Source organism: Saccopteryx leptura, chromosome 1 (genome assembly GCF_036850995.1).
Source record: "Saccopteryx leptura isolate mSacLep1 chromosome 1, mSacLep1_pri_phased_curated, whole genome shotgun sequence".
Taxonomy (NCBI): Eukaryota; Metazoa; Chordata; class Mammalia; order Chiroptera; family Emballonuridae; genus Saccopteryx; species Saccopteryx leptura.
In genome coordinates, this window is record NC_089503.1 from 338,929,483 (window position 1) to 338,953,148 (window position 23,666).

Genomic DNA, 23,666 nt, shown 5'->3' on the forward strand with positions numbered 1-23,666 from the left:
AAAAAAAAAAATGTTATTTTTAAGGGAAACATTTTTGCTTTTTTCAAAGTATAATGAGAACAAAGTGGAAGATATAAAAGAGTGGTGACCCAAGGCTTTCTCAATGTATTAAGCTTATTTCCCAAATAAATTAAACAAAAGAAAAAAAAGATTAAATTAGTGTGAACTGGAGTATTTAAGCGTGTTAAGTAGGAGAAAGGCAGGAGATGAGAAAAAGAAGATGGCAGTGCTAAAAAACAGGTCCCACTCCTCTCATACATCCATGATTATTAGCCCTCGGTCTGGACTAAAAGAGCACTCCTTCCCAAGTATGATGCCATGGTCCTCTGTAATTCCAAAAGTACCTTTGACGGAGCATTCAATGATAAAAAAAAAAAAAAAGAAACCAAAAACAAAAAACTTGTTTTTTTTTTTTTAAAGAAAATAAGGTAATCAGTTACGTGGGGCTAATTTTTCTAATTTAGTTTTATCACAATATGCCTAAAAAGGGGATGGGGGGAAGATGGGCAAGGCCATGGCATTTGTTTTTAAAAATTTTATATGACGCCACACTTTTCTTTTTAAAGGTCTCACATATTTATTACTGAACCAGCCTTCTAGTGCAGAAAAATATGAACAAACAGAAATATCTCGTTCTTCCAACAACTTCCGAATACAACACGCTCAAGTGTCCCGATGGCAGCGATCTTGGCAGCGACAAGGCACCAGCAGTCCGGACACAGCATAAACACGTGGGCCATCCCGGCGCGACTCCTTACAGCCCCAGCTTGGTTCTTCTCCAGTGTCTCCTCTTGGCGTTGTACCTGATGTTACTACCAGGTTTCATCCAAATCCACTGGGGAATGGGCCGATTCTGCTTCTGCTTCTTGGCCAGGAACCTCTTGATCCTGAAGGTCTTGTGAGAAGACATAGCGAAGAAAAGCGAACTGCACGCACCAGTTAACCGCTGGAACCAGTCAACCGCCGGAACTGCTCGAACCGCGATGGCGATGGCTGAGGAGAGGAAGAACTGGCGGAAGTGCTCTGCCTCTAGAGGCGCTTCCGGGGGCGGGGCTTGGATGCTGACGTCACGTCCACGCACACACGCTCGGGCGAGGTGTTAGGTGTTTGCTCTTGTTTCTGTGGAGCGAGATTCGCTCTCTGTGTCCCTAAAAGAAGTTCCTTTTGAGCCGTCATTGTGCCTGGGGCCCCTGCTACTTGGGTGAGGACCGCAGCCATTAGAAATACCAAAGCAGGAGCCCTTCTGAAGGCAGAGGGAGCGGATTGACGCCACCACATTTTATTTAATTTTTCAAAAACTAGTGTTTATATTTAACGTTCATATATGGTCAAAAGTTACAGAAACTGATGGAGAAATTTTATAAAATACCTTCTAAACAGTGGAGAGTATTAATTCTTCCTTATTCTCATCCTTACGGAGATGAAGTGATGGTGGGGTAGGAGATATTTTTAGCATACCAACACATGGCTGGATTTGCTTGTTGGCACATTGGATGAGTCAGAAATACATATTTTATTTAAAAATGTATTATAAACATGTATTTTCCAATGGCTTTAGGCGACCCCTGTGTTTTGGTCCTTCGACCCCCGCCGGGGTCGCGAACCACAGGTTGAGAACCGCTGCTTTAGATGGTCATACAAATGTGGACCTTAGCTTTTACCTTATAAGTAAATGACACTTTTGAATGCATCATCTACACTCATTGTATCAAGCTTAGCAATATTTAGTTTCATTCTTTACATACATGCTCTCCATTGTTTGTTTTCCTTTTCCAGCTCTCTGGGGCTCATCTAATCCTTTGATGCAATGAAGTACTCAGCTCTAATTTGCCACTTGATCTTCAATATGTTAAGGTGTCCGGACTTTTTGCTGACATGTGTTGCTACTATTTGGAATTATTCTCAATTAACAGATCCTAGAATCAAACTTTTCCTGAGGAGATAGTATTACTCAAAAAATATTTTTTATAATGCCCAAAATATGAAACCCAAAGACTGTTCTCTTACAGTATCTTATGATTATTGCTTTTCCAGAAAGGATATTTGGCCAGGCTTTTGAAGTGTTGATGCCTCTGGCAAGTTTAGATGATCCCCACAGAGGATGCAGAGTGTATTTTTTCTAAGGCCAGATTTGGAGGTAGTTTCTGGGTAACTGACCTGCTGCTTCCTCTATTACAAGGGTCGGGAACCTTTTTGGCTGAGAGAGCCATGAACGCCACATATTTTAAAATGTAATTCCATGAGAGCCATACAATGACCCGTGTACGTTACGCATTATTCAATAAAAATGGTGGTGTCCTGGAGGACAGCTGTGATTGGCTCCAGCCACTCGCAACCATGAACATGAGCAGTAGGAAATGAATGGATTGTAATACATGAGAATGTTTTATATTTTTAATGTTATTATTATTTTTATTAGAGATTTGTCTGGAGCCAGATGTAACCATCAAACGAGCCACATCTGGCTCACAAGCCATAGGTTCCCGACCCCTGCTCTATTATATATTTATGTTAAAACTGCCTCAACAAAGTGATGAGCAAAATATTTTTTTAAAGGTTTCATAGAGAAGTGGGGCAAACAATTTGCTTAATTTTAGTTGTTCATTGATTGCTTGTAACATGTGCCTCAACAGAGCAAGCCTAAGGTTTTATAACAGCACTCCTCAGGCCAGGAACAAATTTTTGATTATCACCAATTTTCTTATTGTTCTTGAGAATGACTACGTTAAATCATTTTGGTATAAAGTTCTCTATATTTTTAAGGACATGGAAGATAAACTGAATTTTTAGTTTTCCAGTTTTATACAGCAGTGGATACCAAAATCAATTCATTTTCTTTTGTTACTATGTTCAATACACATATGCCATTGAGTTGCAAAAGAATAAGCATACACTTCCCACATACATTCATATTCTGCAGGGAGAGTTATTTGGTGATGTTAGAAGTGTCAAAGAAGATAAACAAATTGCTGGGAAAAAATCTCCTGGAACTCTTTGTGTGTTCATGCATGCACACACATATATGCATACATGCCCTTATGTACTGGGGGCAGGGTTGTTGAAGATGATATGGAAGAGGACTTGTGATCTTCTAAAGAATGGGTGATGCTTCACCAGATGAAGTTGGTGGGAAAAAGATGGCTTTTCAAATGGATAGAGGAGGGTAGCCAGAAATGGGAGAAGTAAGGTTCTTGAAATTATATTTTATTCTTATAATATTATAAAGTAGTTACCATAAATACCTTATTATAAACTTCAGAACAAAGATTAAGTATCATAATCAAACACACATGAGGAAGCTAATGAAATGAAAGTAAAATGAATTCTTCCATCAAATTTCCCAAGGAAATATATGGGAGTTGTCTCAAAAATAAATTGAGAGAGGGATTAAACCATATACTATTCTCTCCGAGGCCAGCCTTGGTCCAATGTTGAAAGAAAGAAGGAAGTGAGACAATGTTTATGAAGTATGTTTCTACCAGATGCTAGATATTTACTGACATACTTCCATGTAATGCTTAGAACAATTGATTTTATAGACTTCAAGGCTATGGTTCAAAAGATTAACTTTATTTTTATGCTGTACCCCAGAAAAACACCACAAACTAAGCAAAAGATGAATGGATTCCCATGTTCATTTCAATTAAAAACTGAAGAGTAAGTAGGCTTTCCCTTGGTAAGGAATGTTTCAGGCCAAGGAAGACGGAAGAGGTAAAAGCTAACATCCACATTTGTATGACCATCTAAATTACAAAATCTATGGATGACCCTTCAAAACCCTTCAAAATATACACACTGTGAAAAGTTATTTTGGCCAAAATACAGATAACTTAGTAGTGTACACATAACTGATCAAAATTTTCTAATTTACTTTTAACTTCAATATCTTGAAAAGATGTTGGCTCTGTGACTTACTAGAAAGATAACCTATAGCTTAACATAAAAAATAGAGGAGTTTCAAGATGATGCAAGATATTCTCTTACCACTGAGATCAGGATATATTAAATTCAGAGTCAGCCTCTTCGGTGGCACCTGGAATTCTCACCCCTTTGATCTTGTTCCCCATCTGCTTTATCACAACTCAAATTTGTCTTAGAGTTTTTTACTCCATGTTGCCCTTAGTTTTTATAATCCAGGAGACCTATTTCCTGGTATGAACCTAGCTAGAGAGATATATTCTTGGCTTTATCCTGGAAAAGAATGTGGATCCTCATGTTCTTCACATCAGAGTAGCAACAAGATAATTCAACCTCCCTTGCCAATGTTTACTGCCTTTCTTAGAGAAACTCAGATGTGTGGACAAAGATCAGGAGTAGGATTGGCTTGATGGAAGGAGACACACAGCTTTGGGTAAACCATAGAAAGTTCACTAACCAGAAGGACAGAGAAGAAAGTCTGGTAGTTAATATCCGAGGGAGTGAGTACCACATCCGAGCTTGTGGAACTCAACTGGCCCTTCAAGGTCAAAGTTATATACAGCAAAACTTGTGTGCACATAAGGCTGGAACAGTTTTGCATTTGGCCTAGATTGGATATGTGCAAAAAGACCACGGGTCTGAGCCTGGTATACACTATCTGTCATGGTATCACAAGCCACATGACCACAAAGCTTCAGGAACGCACAAACCTCTGCTTTGATCCCTTGCAGCCAAGCCTACACATCCTCGTTCACATACAGCCCTGAAGTTAGAGCCACAGTCCTAGAATAGTGTTTGTTGTCCAAATGTTTACAAATACCTAGGTCACAGTCATCAGATGTGCCAACAAGCAAATCCATCCATGTGTTGTTATGCTAAAAATATCTCCCACCCCACCATCACTTCATCCCCGTAAGGATGAGAATAGGGAAGAATTAATACTCTCCACTGTTTAGAAGGTATTTTATAAAATTTCCCTATCAGTTTCTGTAACCTTTGACCCATATATGAATGTTAAATATTAAAAACTAGTTTTTGAAAAATTAAATAAAATATGATGGCGTCAATCCGCTCCCTCTGCCTTCAGAAGGGTTCCTGCTTTGGTATTTCTAATGGCTGCTGTCCTCACCCAAGTAGTAGGGGCCCCAAGCACACTGACGGCTCAAAGGAACTTCTTTCAGAGGACACGGAGAGCGAATCTCACCCAACAGAAACAAGCGCAGACACCTACACCTCGCCCGAGCGTGTGCGTGGACGTGACGTCAGCATCCAAGCCCCGCCCCCGGAAGCGCCTCTAGAGGCAGAGCGCTTCCGCCAGTTCTTCCTCTCCTCAGCCATCGCCATCGCGGTTCGAGCAGTTCCGGCGGTTGACTGGTTCCAGCGGTTAACTGGTGCGTGCAGTTCGCTTTTCTTCGCTATGTCTTCTCACAAGACCTTCAGGATCAAGAGGTTCCTGGCCAAGAAGCAGAAGCAGAATCGGCCCATTCCCCAGTGGATTTGGATGAAACCTGGTAGTAACATCAGGTACAACGCCAAGAGGAGACACTGGAGAAGAACCAAGCTGGGGCTGTAAGGAGTCGCGCCGGGATGGCCCACGTGTTTATGCTGTGTCCGGACTGCTGGTGCCTTGTCGCTGCCAAGATCGCTGCCATCGGGACACTTGAGCGTGTTAGTTGTTGGAAGAACGAGATATTTCTGTTTGTTCATACTTTTCTGCACTAGAAGGCTGGTTCAGTAATAAATATGTGAGACCTTTAAAAAGAAAAGTGTGGCGTCATATAAAATTTTTAAAAACAAATACCATGGCCTTGCCCATCTTCCCCCCACCCCCTTTTTAGGCATATTGTGATAAAACTAAATTAGAAAAATTAGCCCCACCTAACTGATTACCTTATTTTCTTTAAAAAAAAACAAACAAGTTTTTTGTTTTTGGTTTCTTTTTTTTTTTTTATCATCGAATGCTCCGTCAAAGGTACTTTTGGAATTACAGAGGACCATGGCATCATACTTGGGAAGGAGTGCTCTTTTAGTCCAGACCGAGGGCTAATAATCATGGATGTATGAGAGGAGTGGGACCTGTTTTTTAGCACTGCCATCTTCTTTTTCTCATCTCCTGCCTTTCTCCTACTTAACACGCTTAAATACTCCAGTTCACACTAATTTAATCTTTTTTTTTCTTTTGTTTAATTTATTTGGGAAATAAGCTTAATACATTGAGAAAGCCTTGGGTCACCACTCTTTTATATCTTCCACTTTGTACTCATTATACTTTGCAAAAAGCAAAAATGTTTCCCTTAAAAACAACATTCCATTTTGATAAAAGCCCTGAGTACATGAGAAAGTCCTTATTCCCTTGGATCTGAAGATTATAGGCTTTATGCTCTGTGACTTTGTTCCATACAATAGCTCAAGTCACTCATTAAATCTTGACACAATCAGCTAAAGGCTTAGAAATTGTTGCATTGTAATAATCTCAGAACTCTTGAGTATACCCCAGATATACACACATAAATACATGTTTTTATAAATGGAGAGCAGGTACCTTCTGATCTGCATAAAGACAAGTCACAAACCTTATTTTTAAGAGTTTTGGTTCACTGAGGCTTGATTCAAGTGATGCAAGGTTTACCTCAAAGAAGTTTTAGAGTATTGGCTTTTCAACAAACTTAACAGAAACTTGAGAAATCTACAATCCTGTTTGGTGCATTCTACAGCTGTTTTTTTTACCATTTGGGAACCTATTTCTTTCTTTATACAGAAGAGGCCTGTATATGTTTATGCTGTCAAGCAATCTGAGAAATTTTCCCTAACTATTTACAATCTAGAAACTACAATTAATCATAATAATTCCATTTGTTTAAAAAGAAAAAGAAAAATAATACTGCAAAGGTTTCTCACCTTTGGAAATTTTTCATGGGGTAAGAAAGACCACCTACATCTATTCCCATGTATCACACCTAATACCTCAACCCTGCTGGACTAAACTGGAAAACAGTATCAGGATAAGATTGAAGACAGTAATTGTTAATCCATGCCAGAAGGGAAAGCAAGGTCCTGCCGAATTTTAACAAATTAGTCTTGGATTACCTATAATATTGATATACCAGCAGACCGGTACCAAGTGGCCCACGAACCGGTACCGGTCCGTTGCCAAAAAAGGTTGGGGACCACTGCCTTATTTGACAAAAGTGGGTTTACAGTTGTGTACATGAATCAATTTATTGTATTATTATAATCATAACCTGCATATCTTTTTCCATACAAATGAGTGTAAACCTACTTTTGCCCACTTCTGACAGCTAAACTTGACAGAGATAAACACTCAGAGTTCTCGGATTGCAGTTCTTCTAGGCTAATGTTATTAGAAAACTCTCATCCTTTAATTAAAGCAAGAGATTGCAGACAACGCAAGAGCAGCCATGTTCATGATTACAGAGGCAACTTCTGGAGCAGCGCTTATTGCAGTGAACTGCATTCTTCACTCTGCTGAGAGACCTGCAGAAAAGTGTTAGCAGAGATTTGCTGAAGTATTTAGGACGGGCCCAGGTATTATAAAACACAGTGGCACAGCAACTTCTCCTCCTGAGGAACAGATATGTTGTTCCAGGGGACTTTTTCAGGGTATGAATCTCTTTTTTTATAGGCACTTGTTGAACACAGGTGTGTTTGCAGACCGGCATAAATAAGTACTATTGATCCTGTGGGTAGTTCTTAGAAAAGTCAAATGGCCTGGTTTAAAGTACCACAGAAACATTCTGCTTAGAATGCTGAAGTTAGAAACAAGGGGAAAATCCACTTACCCGAAAGTGATGAAAACAGAATTATGAACTGAATCAATCAAGATTACTATGAGAGAAATGAGTGGTTTAGATCAGCCTTGCAAATACTTTTTAAAAAGTGTTTAAAATATTATTTTCCTTTAACTCTTTCACATACAAACATCTTTATGAAATAATTGCCTTCCTTCTTCCACTATTGCTGGTACCATTTTATAAGAATTATTGCTGCAATATGGGAAAAAATGAAAACACGGATTTTATTGCATTTCTAGCACTTATCACCTAATGGGCCAGAAAGTCTCAAACTCTAACTAGATTTCTTTATTTCTAAACTGGACAATATATTCATTAAATCATATGTTTGTGATCTTATTATGAAGATTAAGAAGTTAATAAGAGTAAAATATTTTTAAAGCGTTGCATAGACCATGTTAATATTATATACACATTATATTAACATTAAACAGGAGGAAAATACATGATCAGACTATAAGTGATAAAAGATAATGAGAAAATAATTAATCTTTTAAAAATAAATATACCAGAATTACACATCAAAATGTGTTTTTCTCCCACAGAAGCAGCTATTTAATAGAATGGTACTGCTCGAAACGTTTAAATATTTTTTAAATTGCTATCAGAAATCAATTTTTAAGTAAAAAGAAAATCCTAATTAGTTTGTCTTTAAATCTGGTTTAGCACCAAAACCAGTACTAGTTTGCCCACCCAGCACATTCATCAGACTTAGGTCTGTTTGACTTACATGTAAAAAATTAAACACACTCAAAAGAGATAACTGAACAGGATTTTCAAAGTGGATGTCACAGACTCTGAAAGCAATTCCAATGCAAATTTCCAGAATTATTTTAATAAAGCACTGTCATTGGAATAATGCAAGATTTATCTTATAAATAATACATTTTGAAATATTAATTCCATTCATACAATTATATCAATTAATTAAATCTCCTTTTTTTTTTAAACATCAGACTTGGTCAGCTAAGACAAAATTAAGTGATACCAAATATCAGATCATATGCAAGGACCCAGTACGGTTCTGAACAACTAAAACAACAGTTGTCCTGGATCATTTTTCTTGTTTGAATTAGTCACTACTTATGGTGGATCAAAAGCAGCCACAAACTTTTTGCCTCCTCCTCTAAATTCCTCTCCATTTGAATCTCAGCTGAGTCTGTGACAGCTTTAACCATCAGAATGCAGCAGAAAATGCTGCACAGTTTCAGAGACTAAAATATCTGCAGCTTCTGCCTTGAAACATTTCTTTTGCCTACATGTGGTTAGGGCCCCAGCCCAATGAAGCTGCCATGTAGAGGCAAATGGTGATATTCTGGTTGACATTCCCAGCTGGGTTCCTAGTCAAAAGAAGCACAAACTGGTAGTTCGGTGAGTGAGTTCTCTTGGATATTCCAGCCTCATAAAGTCTCCAGATGATCGCAGCCCCAGCTGACATCACTTCAAGCGTAACCTAACTCTGCTACTTACTCGCTATGATTCTGGGCCAATTATTGAATCCTCTGTTTCAAATACCTCATTTTAAAACTGCATCAACAATAATACCATTCTTATTGCTTTGTTGTTGATAAAAAGGAAATAAAAGATTGATGGCACCTATGTAGCAGCAGTTTTCAACAAATTGATAAATAAAGCTGCCATTTCTACATTGTTTTTAGTTGATAAACCTTACCAACAACCTAATGTAAACTAAGGAACAATCTCATGTGTTTTGTCTTGTTTCTAGGAAATGTCAAAAAGATTGATTAAAGAGACGTGCGTGGCAATTAGACTTACTCCTGCTTATGGATGAGGGCATTGGCAACAACTCAGTGGAAGTTTGTTACAGGTTTCTCTTCAAGTGAGCGTATTTTGGTTGACATTATCATCATCATTTTGCTCATTTGTCACAACTTCTATAAGTTTTTGATGAAAATAATCTAGTCAGACTATATTTATAATGTGCAACCACAGCTTCTCGTCTCCATTGGACAAATGACCTAGAACCTGAGGTCATGCCATGTCATGGAATACTACTCTGCAATCAAAAAAAACTATTTATACGTGTAAAAAATTAGGTAGATCTCAAGGATATTGTCCTGAATGGGAAAAAAAGCTAATCTCAAAAGGTTGCTATTGTATGATTCCACTTACATTACATTCTTGAAATGACAAAATTATATAGATGGAGAAATGAGGAGTGAGTGCCAACGATTAGGAATGGTAGAAGCAAAAGAGTTAGGGTGTGTCTGTAGAGGAAGCATAGAGAGATCTTTCTGGGGATAGAATAGTTCTCTATCTTGACTGGGTGTTAGTTATACAATAATAAGTTGACATAGAACTAGACACACATCGAATCAGTGTCAGTTTACTACTATGTTTATGTATCATGTAAACATTGACAGAAACTGGCTAAAGGATGCACAGGACCCATCTCTATGATTTCTTGCAATTTTCTTTGAGTATAGAGTTATTTAAAATTTTGAAATTAAAAAAAGAAAGATACTAAATATTGGTGAAAATGGGGATCAATTAAGTGTCACACATTTTGGAAACTGTTAGTAATGAGTAAATTAAACTAGACCTGTCCTGTGTTCTAACAATCTAACTCCTTGTTGTATACTGAAGAAGAGTGAATGTTCATATAAACCAACAGATATATATATATAAGAATGTTCAGAGTAGGTTTATTCATAAAAGTCATAAACTATAAACAATCCATCAACTGGAGAATAAACAAAATATGGTTGATTCACTCAGTGGAATATGGCATAGCAATAAAATATCAAACTTCTAATACATGCAACAACTTGGATAAATCTCACGTGTGTTGAGAGAAAGAAGCCAGATACAAAGGAATACATCATGTATGTAGAAAATTCAGAATAATCGGTACTTATGGGATGCTGGTATTGACCAATAAGGAGCATGAAGAAATTGCCTGGAAAATGTCTCTGTCTTAATCTGTGTAGTGGTTACACAAATGGATATACGTGTAAAAAATGTTTTAAGATGTACTCTTAAATTTATATTTCCCATTTATGCATTTTATGCCTCAGTTAAAAAACAGAGGGGAAATGCAGAACACTGAACTTATTAGTAGTAGTGTGAATCCTGATATATCAAATAAGTCAAGACTTCTAAGCAGCAAGATCTCCTCCCCCTCTGCCGTTATGTGTGTGGCACTGATAATAGGAAGTAGATGAAACTGAGAAGCCATAAAAGGAGATACTCAGTATGGGAGCTAGTAAAATTTTGTGAAATTTGCAAGTTGGGATTGAACCAGGGTCCTGACTGGATTCCACAGAATGGTAAATACTATATTGTTTGCAAAGGCACCTAATATGTACAATACAGACGGAGGTCTCTCTGTCCTTTTCAATTGCACCAGAATCTCTACAAGTCACTGGCACTAAGTGAGTGACCTGATGCTGGTACATACATAGTCCTGCCAGATTTATTTTTAAATCTTTAAGGAAGAAGCAAATCAAAGTAGCATAGTTCTTATTACTTCAAAGTCATACTGATTCCACAATAATAATTTGCATTTAATTTGAAACACTAAAATGAGATTTCTTCAAAAAGAAAATTTTTTTGACATTCTCCTTGTCAAGATGCCTCAAATTAAACAATAAAGCAAGTGGAGTTTTAACCTTGTTAACTTTTACATAGTATTTTAATTATATTGCTGTTTTTATTTGTGGTTCTTAATAATATTTCTGTCACCATCACAGAACACAGGGGAATCCCTTTGTATCTAACAGAACACCAGTTAATTTGCTTACTCACTAAACCAGCGCTGCAAGGCCTTAGATTGCAAGCTGAGGATTACCAGTCTTTTGCAGATGGGCTCATTTTTATTGGCTTTATTAAAATTGTTTTATTATGCTGCTGAAAAAAGCAACAGAATTATGATATCACAGAGGAAGCAGTTCGTAAACTTTCATAAGGGTTATCTGCTCTTTTCTTATATAACCACAGCAGTTTAGGGTAAAAAATCTGGTTGTGTTGAGTGTAACCCAAATAGCATTTCTGTGACTCCAGGCATCTCCAATTCCTCTAGGAGCCCCTGGGTATATGACTCATTTCTTTGGGACTCCAAGTGATGGTTAGCATTTTTCTCCTTTCATGTCTTGATTCCTAAAGGCCTCTTGTTGAAGCCAGTGAGACCTGGCCCATGATGCTAATCCAATGGAACCAGCTGTACATCCTCTATTTCTTCACTATTCCACTTGTATAGTTCAACCCTGTTACTGTGTGTGCCTCAATATAGTTCAACTATATCTTTTTGCCACTCTACATAGGATCTGAAGCAGTAAGACCTGGCACTTTAAAAATATCATAGAGTTTAAGACAGTGAAACTACTCCATAGGATACCATAATGATCATACATGTCATTAAACATTTGTCCAAATCCAGAGAATATTCAACACCAAGATGAACCATAAGGTAAACTATGGACTTTGGGTGATTATAATGCATCAGTATAGATTCCTCAATTGTAGCACTCCTGTGGAGAATGTTGACAATGGGGGTAGCTGTGTATGTGTGGTGGCAACAGGCATATGGGAACATCATTTTATCTTCCTCTCAATTTTGCTGTGACTCTCAAACTATTCTTAAAAAGTAGTCTTAATTTAAAAAATATATCAGAGATTATAATTAATAAAATTGGTAGAATTTTTTTTTAATTTTTACGTAGTTTTTACTGTCAGTTTTGTAAAAGCTCCTTTTCCAAAGACTCAGTTGAACTAGCTGACTGTACGACTCCACAAGGCAGGTAAAATGACCCCTGCCCTGTCTTGATCCACTGTCCTTGCAACAAATTTATGTGCATCAACTTTTTTTTCTTTAGTGTGAATTCTTCATTAGAGGCTCCTGGGTGCCATGAGCAAGTAAAACCCAAGTAAACCAACCCTTGTACAGACAGATCAAAATGATACCCCTAAAATAACTCTCTGGCTCAGCTGATTCACAGACACTTGCCCAATATCATCAAAGCAAAGGAGAGCTTCCAACTTCTTATCTACCAGAGTGGGGCACAACTCATGTAGAGACCATGAAGAAAATCTGTTTTGAGCTACATGGTTAATAATTTCAACATTTTGTCTTGGAGAACCACATTTTAAAATAGGAAAAAATTGTTCAGAATTTTATAAAATATATTATCTCAGCACCTCCATGTTGTAGCTCTTTAGTATTATCTCCTATAGTAATGGTCACCTTTTGTTTCAATTGTTTAATACTTACTCCTTGGCCCTGGATTTTTGGCTCAGTGGTAGAGTGTCGACCCTATGTGTGGATTTTTTATTACTCAATTGTGTATATGTGATCAGAAATTAGTAAATACCACTTCCATTTTATAATTCATTCCAGAAGTTAATTTGCTCTCAAGCAGTTATTTAATTCTATTTCTTGGAAATAAACATTTGCATTAGAATCTTAAGAAATTCCTAAGCTTATGAAGGCAAGAGAAGAGAGTCAGGTCTACTGATTTCATTATAGCATCTACATTTCTTTCTAGAGTTAGACCTTGTCTTATGGTTGGTGAGATAGCTCTTCTCTTTAGCTGTACTATTCTCCATACTCTTCTTGCTCTGATTTTCACTCCAAGGCATGGTCCCTATTGCCAAAAACATAAGGAATTTATGATTAGAAGTATGCATCAGTGCTGGATGTGTTCCACATTTGTTAAAACCTGCCAATGGTATCTTCTAACCAAATAAAAATGAGACGCCCTGGCTGGTGGCTTAGTGGATAGAGCATCAGTTCAATTCCAAGTCAGGGCACACAGAAGAAATGACCATCTGCTTCTCCTTCCTCCCTCTCCCTCTTCTCTCTCTTTTACCCTCTCGCACACAGCCAGTGGCTTGATTGATTTGAGTGCAGGTGCTGAGGATAGCTCATTGGCCTGAATGTGCCAACCTTAGGTGCTAAAAATAGCTTTGTACTTAAGCATCGGTCCCAGTTAGGGTGGCCAGGTTGATCCTGGTTGGAGCACATGAAGGAGTCTGCCTCACTGTCTCCCTTCCTCTCACCTAAAAATAATAATAATAAAAATAATAATAATGAGAAATATGTTGCAGTAAGATGTGAGATCTATAATACTTAAACTAAAGTATACAAGAAATATTCTAAGTGAGTCCCAATCAAATAACAAATCCCATGACTGGTCAACAAATAAGTAATAAAGGAGACACTGAGGCTCTATATATGACCTTTTATAGTAAATTGAGAAGATGGCCTGAAACACCAGTCTTATAAAAAGATTTTCAGTTTGATTCAATAACTGAATCACTCTGTAGTAGACCTAAATGACCTTAAAGATGCCTCTAGTTGCTTTTTCCTCCATATCCAAGAGAGGGTTAATAACATTTAAGCAAGTTTTGAAACTGGTGGACTGAAAATTACTTGTTTAAATGCTACCATGTCATCTTCTTAAACTGTCCTAGAATACCAAAAATGATAGTTCATTAGGATTCCTGATACATGCTGTATATTCAGTTCAGATTGGTCAGTGACTTCTATTATTATTTTGTATTTACTTGAATAAGATTTCCTTGGGACAGAGCTAGCTGTCAAATGTATTCTGGTTAGATTAGAGTCTGATATGAAAAGACTTCAGTTGAATAATATTGTTGGAAGTCTTGGCTATATTAGCAATAGTTTGCATTTTAATAAAAATTCAAGGAAATTTGTTCTTAGCTATACCGAAGAGGCATCATAATGTTCCAAAAAGCAATAGTTTATTTAACAAAAATATGATACTAGCTGGGGAGGGAAGACTCAGTGGTTTATATATCAATTTCACATATCATCTTTGCTATGGATCAGTCTAGTGAAAAATATCACTTATCTTAGCCTCTAGTCTTCTCTAAGTGTCCATACCTCTTCTTATACATATCATCATCCTATTTGTGCATTACACATACTCATTCAGAAACCCCAGGGACCCATTCTCTGGGGTTTTTTTTCTGAGTCTTTAAATTTAATAAAGACTGGAAAGCAGAATCTCTCTGAATATTTAATTTGCATATGTTCTATTTACCTTTTACTCAATCATGTTTAATATAACATGTTTTTAACTTATATATCTCATTATTAAGGGGTTCCTAAGGAAAAATGTAAATATGAATGAAAAAAAGCATATTGAAAATTATGTTGATAAAAAAAGCTGTTTTAGATGCATAAAGAATGAGACTCAACTCTATTAGCTAATTATTGCTGCATAACAAACCACCTCAAAACTTCATGGCTTAAAACCTCAAACATTGGTTATCTCACAGTTTCTGTATGTCAGGAATTCAGATGCATCTTAGTTGAGTTCTCTGGTTCAGGATGTCTGACAAGGTTCGAGTCAAGGTGAAAAATAGAGCTGCCTTCATCTCATCGCCTGACTGGGTAAAGAACCAATTCTAAACTCACTTCTTTGGTTGTCAGCAGGATTTAGTTACTCATGGGTTGTTGGACTGAAGGTTTCAGTTCTTCACTGGCTATCAGTAAAAGACCACCCTCATTTACTTGCCTTGAGCCCTCTCCAACAAAACAAATTGCTTCACTAATGTGTGCAAGTAAAGGTCAGAGAAAGTATGCAAATAAGATGGAATAACAATCTTTTTAAACCTAATCTCAGATGTAACACTCTATTAATTTTGCCATATTATATTTATTAAAAGAAAGTCAGTAGGTCCAGCCATATTCAGGGGAGGAGATTATACAGGACATGAATAATCAGGAGGTGGTAATCATTGGGAGCCACTATAGAAGCTGCCTACCACACCCACAGATCTGGCCAGTGGAAATCTAGTAGGCTCTGCCATTCGAGATATAGTCAGAAAAGCTAAAATTTACTAAAGGAGTAGAACAAAAAATAAATCTTCCACCTCTTTGCCCTTTTTGACAAACAGATGATGTTACCCTCAAACCTATAGGGGGAAGAAAGCCAAATTACCAATGATATTGCTAACTGGGGCATTTAATGTAGAAACAAATAGGAACATTATCAGGTCAGTACATTATATCACTCAGGGAACCAAACAGTTATACTATAAAACAAAGGAACTTCCTTGCGTGCCCTCTTGAATGAAAGGGCATCAAATTAGATGGCAAATAGAATGCCCACCCGGTAAACCATATGCTTTCTGCACTATGAGTGGGTTCTCCACCATTAAGAATAATGGAAAATAAATTCTCAGGTAAGCTGCAATCCTGATTTTTAACTTGGAGTGTCATTTCAATTGTTTCATTAACTTATTCTTTCAGCAGAATTGCCATAAAAGCACCAGACTAAGGAGTGTCTGAGATATCAGCATAACCAAGAGCCTACTCTGAAATAGTGCAGTCTTTATGGGAAGGAAGTTCTGTTCCCAGGAGACTCCAATACAAGACAGAATGGTGACAAATTATGTATCTCAATTAAAACTGTAACCCTGCTCCTTGAAGTAGTTCCAAGATCCAGCACCATGGGCATCCCCTGAAAGATTATTAGAAATGCAGAATCTCAGCTACATTCCAGAACTACTAAATCTGAATCTGCATTTTAACAAGATTCCCAGGGAACTTGATGCATGATAAAGTCTAAGGAGCACTGCTCTAACAGAATTTCAAAAGCTTTGTAGAACTAGGAAGAGGAAGACTAAGTTCAAATTGAGGGATTTGAGATTGCTTCGTAGGAAAGGTAACATTTGAGTGGAACTTCATGAGATGTGTATGATCTTAGCAAAAATGATTTCAACAGAAAGAAGAGACTTTCTCTGTGGGGGAAAAAAGTTTAAGCCTAAGTCTAATGTAGGAAAGTGAACTTTTTGTTCAGGGAGTAAAAAATAAACATACTATTAGATTGCAACCAGATTACAATGGGCTTTAAACATTTGCTAAGAGGTTTATACTTTATTTTGTTGACAATAGACAGATACTGGCAGTTTTTGAGCAGAGCCCATAGCAATAACAAAAAGTATATGGAGGCAGTGTGAAAGATGTATTGGCATGAGGAGAGGCCAAGGACATACCAGTTGGGAACAATTAATATAGATGGAATAGAGTTAGAAGCTACAACTCGGAGAAGAGGTTATGAAACCTGGACATTCTAGAGCAATAGTAATGGAAATAAAGAAATGATGGAAGTCAGAGACATGTCAGAGGTAGAATCCACAGCTCTTAGAGCAGGGGTCCCCAAACTACGGCCCCCTGAGGCCATTTATCCGGCCCCTGCCGCACTTCCGGAAGGGGCACCTCTTTCATTGGTGGTCAGTGAGAGGATAGAGTACTGTTTGTGGCGGCGCCGCAAAGCACCGCGTCACTCGCATACAGTACTACTTCCGTTTTGTTTTTTTACTTTAAAATAAGATATGTGCAGTGTGCTTAGGGATTTATTCATAGTTTTTTTTTTATAGTCCAGCCCTCCAATGGTCTAAGGGACAGTGAACTGGCCCCCTGTGTAAAAAGTTTGGGGACCCCTGTCTCCCTGTCTTAGAGGCTTTGTGCCTGAGTGATGAGGAGAAAAGTGGTGTCATTCAGAGAGATAGGGTCATGGAAACCTGAGCTCCATATTCTAGGTTGGATAGCAGATTTTGAGAGGGAGAAGATGAGTTTGCCCTTGGCCATAAAATAGTTGCTGCAAATTTTGAGAATGTCAGCTGTGCTGTAGCCTTTCGTGTTCTCTAATGCAACACTATAACCTTTCTGCTTTTACAGCTCTCAGCCTTTACAGTGTTTTCCCCTGATGATTCCAGCCAGATGCCTGAAGTCAGGGTGCCTCAATCCAATCAAGAAGGTTTTAATCTTTTTTTTTTTTTTTTCTGGTTTCAGGTGTCCACTTAGTAGAAACCCTTTGCTAAGTGAATTACATCCTCATAATGTCTAGAAAGCTTCTGGCTCCAATTTTATGTTAGACAAATTAAGTGAAAGAAATTCCTTTTAATAGAGCCTGAAAAGTTGATTGTGTCACATTTCAGGAAAAAACAGAAAGAGAGCATAAAAGAATGGCAGCTGTTGCCCTGATTGGGAAAAGGGAGAGAATCTGCACAAGGGAAGATAATAATGATTTTTCTTTCCACAGCCAAAAAATTCTTTACTGATTAGAAATAATGGGGCAAACAAGTTTTAAGAGAAAACAGTAGTTTTCTCCCTTGCTTTATTACTTCATTCCTTTCTTGATGAACATCATTTTTTTACCATTTGTCATTGAATATACATGGGGAGCACTTTGTTTTATGGTGTAGTCCCCATAAAGGCCTTGAAATGTAGATCCTTTTATAGTAGGTTTGAAACAGGAAAATAAAATGACCCTCAGGTTCAGCTGCTTGTCATCATGAAAAGCAATTATATGACACAGGTGCTGGTGCAAAGGAAAGAGATTTATTCAAGTGCTGGCCTCCTGAGAAGATGGAGGGACTCCTGTCCTCTATCTTCCTCTTCGGCTGCAGGCAGGGGTTTTTATAAGGAGGAAAGAAGGGGAATTAACAAAATATAAAAAAAAATTTAAATAGGGATTTTGAGAGTTCTTTGTTGAGGTGCAGGGAGTGGGGAGGGGCTAGTGCAAGATAGCTCATAGTGTTCAGATAACAGATTGCAGGTCATATATGTTCTGGAGCTGAAATAATTGAAAGTTGAAGTCTGTTCCTTCCCTTGGTTGTTACAGAAGTTGATGATAGCAAGTAACTTATAAATTAGGATTTTTTGATTCATACAACAAATGTCTACAGATTCTCATAGTCAGGTTGTCTTTCTGGCCCTGTGCGAGAATCAGAATTGCAAGCCTCAGCATGGTGGGGCTGAGAAGAAGAGGTTATTCTTCTTGCTTGAATGTTAAACCTTGATGTGCATCAGCCAGAGGAAAATGGGCCTTTAAACTGTAATAAGATATTAGTCAGAGATGAAAGTAGAGGATTGATTATAAACTTTGATTACTAAAGCAGAAATTTTGAATCATGGTTATAAGAGCAACAAACTGGATTTAACATTTTATAGGAATTCTTTTATAAACTTACTTTGTTAGTACATTCTTATTTAGCTCTATTTTATGGTTAATCAGACTAAGATCAGTAAATCAGTAATATAACATTTATTCCTGATTACAAGTTCAGATGTCTTCAAAGACGTCAGGAGTTGTTGCTAAATTAATCACAGAATTAGTCTGTGATGATAACATGGCAACAATCACAATACATCCCAAAGAGCCTCCCATGGGGTCATCTGGACAAAATATGACAAGAAAATTTTTTAAAAACTCATACTGAAAGTAACAAGGCCAGATTTCATTCTACGTTGGATAGCAATTCAAATGAATGGAATCTGAGGTCACAATTCAGTTCCACTCTAAGGAAGCAAACTTAAATAAGAGTATCAAAAATGACAAATGAATCTTCCCTCCAGTCTTAGAGAAAGACATGCCCTCTCCTTTTAAAGGTTAACCTTTATACCTGTACTATTGTTACTGCTCTTCTTTAATTTTCTTCCACAATTTTACCTTCACACATTTGTTAAGTGGACAGTACTGATCAAAGGGCATTTGTATTGTATTGTATTGTATTATATTGTATTATATTGTATTGTATTGTATTGTATTGTATTGTATTGTATTGTATTGTATTGTGCCATACTATGTTGTACTTTGTTGTATTCATTGTATGAGAACAAATATCAAAGTCAGTTAATAGAAATAAAATAACTTTAGGATAACTTTCAGAAAAAGCATATTTCAACTATATGTGACCATAAGTATGGGATGAGATAAAAATAAAATACATTCATAAATGAAGCAGAAGATATAACTGAGATTAAACTGAACATTCCCACTGTAGGCCTCAGAACTAGACCCCATTCTTACTAACATTATATGAGAACAATGAGTCAAATACACAGAAGTTAGGTACAATGTAGTACTTGGAATAATGAGCTGTTCCTTAGGAAGAAGTCTGGAGCATATGGAAAAGTGTGAACAGTGAATAAATAATGAAGTAATCAACTAAAGAATTTAGACTATGTTTTTAAAAGTGTTAAATTAGGCCTGTATATCAAGTATCTTCTGTTTATTTCTCAATTATTGTGGTAATGGTCTGAGCAAATATCTTAATGTTTGTAGATCTACAGCATTAGATGTCTTTTTGTTTCTATACATTGACATTGTTTTCTGGAAAGGACTTTGGTTGGAAAGCAGAAAACTATAGTCACTTAGTAGCCAGAGTAAATCTATATATTTTGTACATTTTCTCTCAGACTCCTCTAAAATTTAGTTGCAGAATACTCATAGTGATAAAAAGCATTTGATAAGGAGAAGATATGAATTCTTAGATAACTTTGAATCTCAATTATCTAATTTTTAAAATGAGTTTTGGTAACTGCAAAATCCTAGAGGTTTCTTGGAAGAGAATCTGTTGTTCCGTAGGGGAAAGGGAGTTGAGGACAGTGGTTGGTGCTCCAGACTCCACAGCACTTAAATCAGCATCAACTTGTTATTTATTTATTTATTCATTTATTTTTAGCAAGTAAGACAGATAGACAGGAAGGGAGAGAGATGAGAAGTAATCAACTCATAGTTGCAGCACTTTAGTCGTTCATTGATTGCTTCTCATGTATGCCTTAACGGGGGTGTTGGGTGGCTCCAGCCGAGCCAGTGACCCCTTGCACAAACCACACCCTTTTGGGCTCAAGCCAGAGACCATGGTATCATGTCTATGATCCTAAGCTCAAGCCGGTAACCCCCCCACACACTCAAGCTGGTGAGCCCATTCTCAAGCCAGCAACCTTAGGGTTTCGAACCTGGGTCCTCAGCATCCCAAGTTGATGCTCTATCCAATATGTCACCACCTGGTTAGGTTCAGCATGTCATTTATTACAAAAGATAAAAAAAACTATGCAAATAAACAATGTCAGAAATGAAAATAAAACAGTCTTAGAGATCTTACACTAATAAAATATAATAAGAGGAGATGGTAAACAAGTTATATCAATAAATGTCAAAAAAAATTTTAAAGTGAAAAAGTCATATAACAAAAAACAACCAACCAAAATTGACACAAGAAAAAATAAAACTCAAATTTTTTTCTACAAAAATAGGTTCAAAACATAGATACCTTTGCCAGTAAATTCTACAAACACATAAGGAAGAGATAAAACCAGTATGAATGTATTCTTTTAGAGAATTTGAAAAGAAGAAACACCATCCAGTTCTTTTCAGAGTATATTATTGATAGAAAAATCTGACAAAAGTTTTATGGAAAATTAAGATTTTTAAAAGGTCATCCATGGACTGGAAGAAAATATTTGCAATACATGTAACCACCCCCCTATATTTATATGTATAGCCACACACAATACATTTTAAAATTCTTCAAAAGAAAAAGACAATGCAATAGAAAGAGTAAACAGACACTTCACAAGAATATACCCAAATGACCAATAAATATGGAAATGTGCTCGATTTCATTAGTCATCAGGGAAATTAAAATTAAAATCAAAATGAGATATCACTATCCACCCACCAGAATGACTAATTTAAAATGACTAACTACCAAATGTTGATGAGACTGTAAAGGAATTGAAATTCTCATATACTGTTGATAGGAGGGTGAATTTGGCAATTTCACTCTGTATTAATTATCTATTGCCATGAAAATACTTGAAAACAATTAGAAACTCTCAATGATATACAATACACATTTATTTAGCTTACAAGTCTACAAGCTGATAATGTTGCTGGGTTCCACTGAGCCCATCTTTGGGTCTCAGAAGAATTCATCCATGTGTTTGGCATTCTTGCTCCTGGGCAATGGTACCATGTGCCATGTTTGTCATCTTACTTTAAGCTACACGGGTATTTTTCTTACGATAATGGCACAGAAGCAAAAGCAAGGAAGCTCAACACCACAAGTGCTTTTTAAGCCTCTCCTTATACTACTATTGTTAAAATTCCTTTTATGAAAACAAGTAACACAACAAAGTCCAAATTCAGAGTGAGGGAACAGTATGGGGATGGGTGTAGATATAAGGAGAGGTGAAGGATTAGGGCTATCAAAGCAATAAATATATCACATAGAGAAATATATACACATGTGCACTAAGAAATGTGAAATGTACATAACATTGATGTAATTGCAAACACCTAAGTGCCCTTCAACAGAATTTATTTATTTTTTTAGATAAATAAATTGTGATATAGTGATGAAAATGAATAAATACAGCTATATAAAAATAACATGCATGAATTCTATGAGCATAATATTAAATAAAATAATTCAGTCATAGAAAGGGACAGTATGTATATAAGTTCAAATGTATATAACGCTAATAAATAACTTTAGGGAATGCTTAATCAGAGTAACACTGCTTTTTAAAAGCAAAAGAATTATCAATAAAAGAACATTAATTGTTAATATTAATCAAAATAAAAATTTCGGCTGGACCTGCAGATGGAGATAATAATTGGGAAAGACCATGAAGAGGGTCTCTGAGGTGCAATTTTCAATTTCTGATGCTTTAACACATCACTTTGTGATAATGCATTGATCTATACATTATGATTTTTCACATTTTTGCGGGTGTTATGTTTTCTAATAAAAAGTATTAAACTTTTTATAAACTTTTTTACGGATTGTTTTCCTCTGGATATTGTACAAAAGCAATAAACAAACAGAAGGGGAAAATGTCTGCCAAGTCCATTTGCAGCAATATCAGAAAATAAATATATTTTCCAATCTCTAAAAATGTAAAAGAGATTTTAAAAGAATTAAGAATGGCTAAGAGGTGGGGGGAGAGGTGAGGAAGACGATACTGATTTTTATTATAAGCCTTACAGAACTAATTTGCTTTTTAAACAATGTATATGTATAATTTTGATTTTAAAATTTTAAAAGGTCTATAAAATCAATAAAGGTGTTTGCATAATTATAGTTGTAATGGTATCAGAAAAGCCTTAAAAGTAATGGTTCAGTCAACCCATTCAGTCGTTGGTTTGACTTTTTGTCTGTGGGAATTTCTCACAATAAATGAAAGCATACCCTTCCCACATCACTTTCTGTTCTCTCCTCTTAGAAGCTTCTAAGTTTCATGAATGGTTGCATTTAATTCATGAACGATTCTTATGTTTGGTGACAAAGCCAAAATGAAAGAAAAATCTTTTATTACAGTAGGAATCTAGCAATTGCTAGAAAGTAGTTCCCAATTTTAAGAAATAAAGATGCCCTTTCAATCATGCAGCTCGCATCCCGTCATTACAAGGCCTTTAAAAAACTCAAGGCCCATCACAGGCTACATTTGCTATTGATGAGGAGGACGCCGCTAACCCTTACCCCTCCCTGCTCAGAGGACTGTGTGGCTCTTCAGTGGGACTTGGCTAGAAACTGACTGTGAAATTGAGTTTATTTTTCTGGCCAACTCTGCCTCAGAGAAATGGAGAGGGGTTGAGACAAACTATGCTGCACAGAGTAGGGGGTAAGGGGAGAGTAGGACTATTTAATGCACCTTGTAGTCAATGACCAGAATACTTTACAGACAAGAAGAAGCCAGTATAACCTTTATGGTTGATACCTCAGACTCCTGCAGCACCTGACTTTACTTACTGAGGGAGGGAAGAGGTAGAGAGGAAGGCCACAGAATTCTTTCTCAGGCTCATTGCCTTACAGCCTGGCAAAAATGCAAAGGCTTTTGTTCACAATAAGATTATTGACAACTTACATTATTCAAAATATAGTTTAAAATGGGAAATAAGTTTTCTTCATTTGCCTTTTAAGCTTCATGGTTTCTTTATATTCCCAGATACATTTTGGCTAGTGACAAATATGTAGGCACACTTATTATTGGAACCAGTGTGCAATGTTTTGATCTTGCCCAGAATCTAAAACTTAGGCAACATTTTACACACAAACTATTCAAGCAAATCAGACTTTGAAAGGAAAAAGGACTGCCAGGAAATGTTGACTGTTGTTCATGGAGGATTCTGTTGCTATACATGCCACCTT

At 36.7% G+C, this 23,666-nt stretch overlaps 2 protein-coding genes across 2 annotated transcripts; one reads left to right on the forward strand and one right to left on the reverse strand.

Moving 5' to 3' along the window:
• Positions 1–754: 754 nt before the first annotated feature.
• Positions 755–910, reverse strand: LOC136389503 (ribosomal protein eL39-like 2). The gene has a single exon (XM_066361336.1). It carries the CDS (start codon positions 908–910, stop codon positions 755–757), a length of 156 nt encoding a protein of 51 aa, XP_066217433.1.
• Positions 911–5,335: 4,425 nt separating this feature from the next.
• Positions 5,336–5,491, forward strand: LOC136389505 (ribosomal protein eL39-like 2). Its single transcript, XM_066361337.1, has one exon. It carries the CDS (start codon positions 5,336–5,338, stop codon positions 5,489–5,491), a length of 156 nt encoding a protein of 51 aa, XP_066217434.1.
• The last annotated feature ends 18,175 nt before the right edge of the window (positions 5,492–23,666 follow it).

Coding starts and splice junctions, on each gene's coding strand:
- LOC136389505 (XM_066361337.1), top strand. CDS start 5,336: ATGTCTTCTCACAAGACCTTCAGGATCAAGAGGTTCCTGGCCAAGAAG.
- LOC136389503 (XM_066361336.1), bottom strand. CDS start 910: ATGTCTTCTCACAAGACCTTCAGGATCAAGAGGTTCCTGGCCAAGAAG.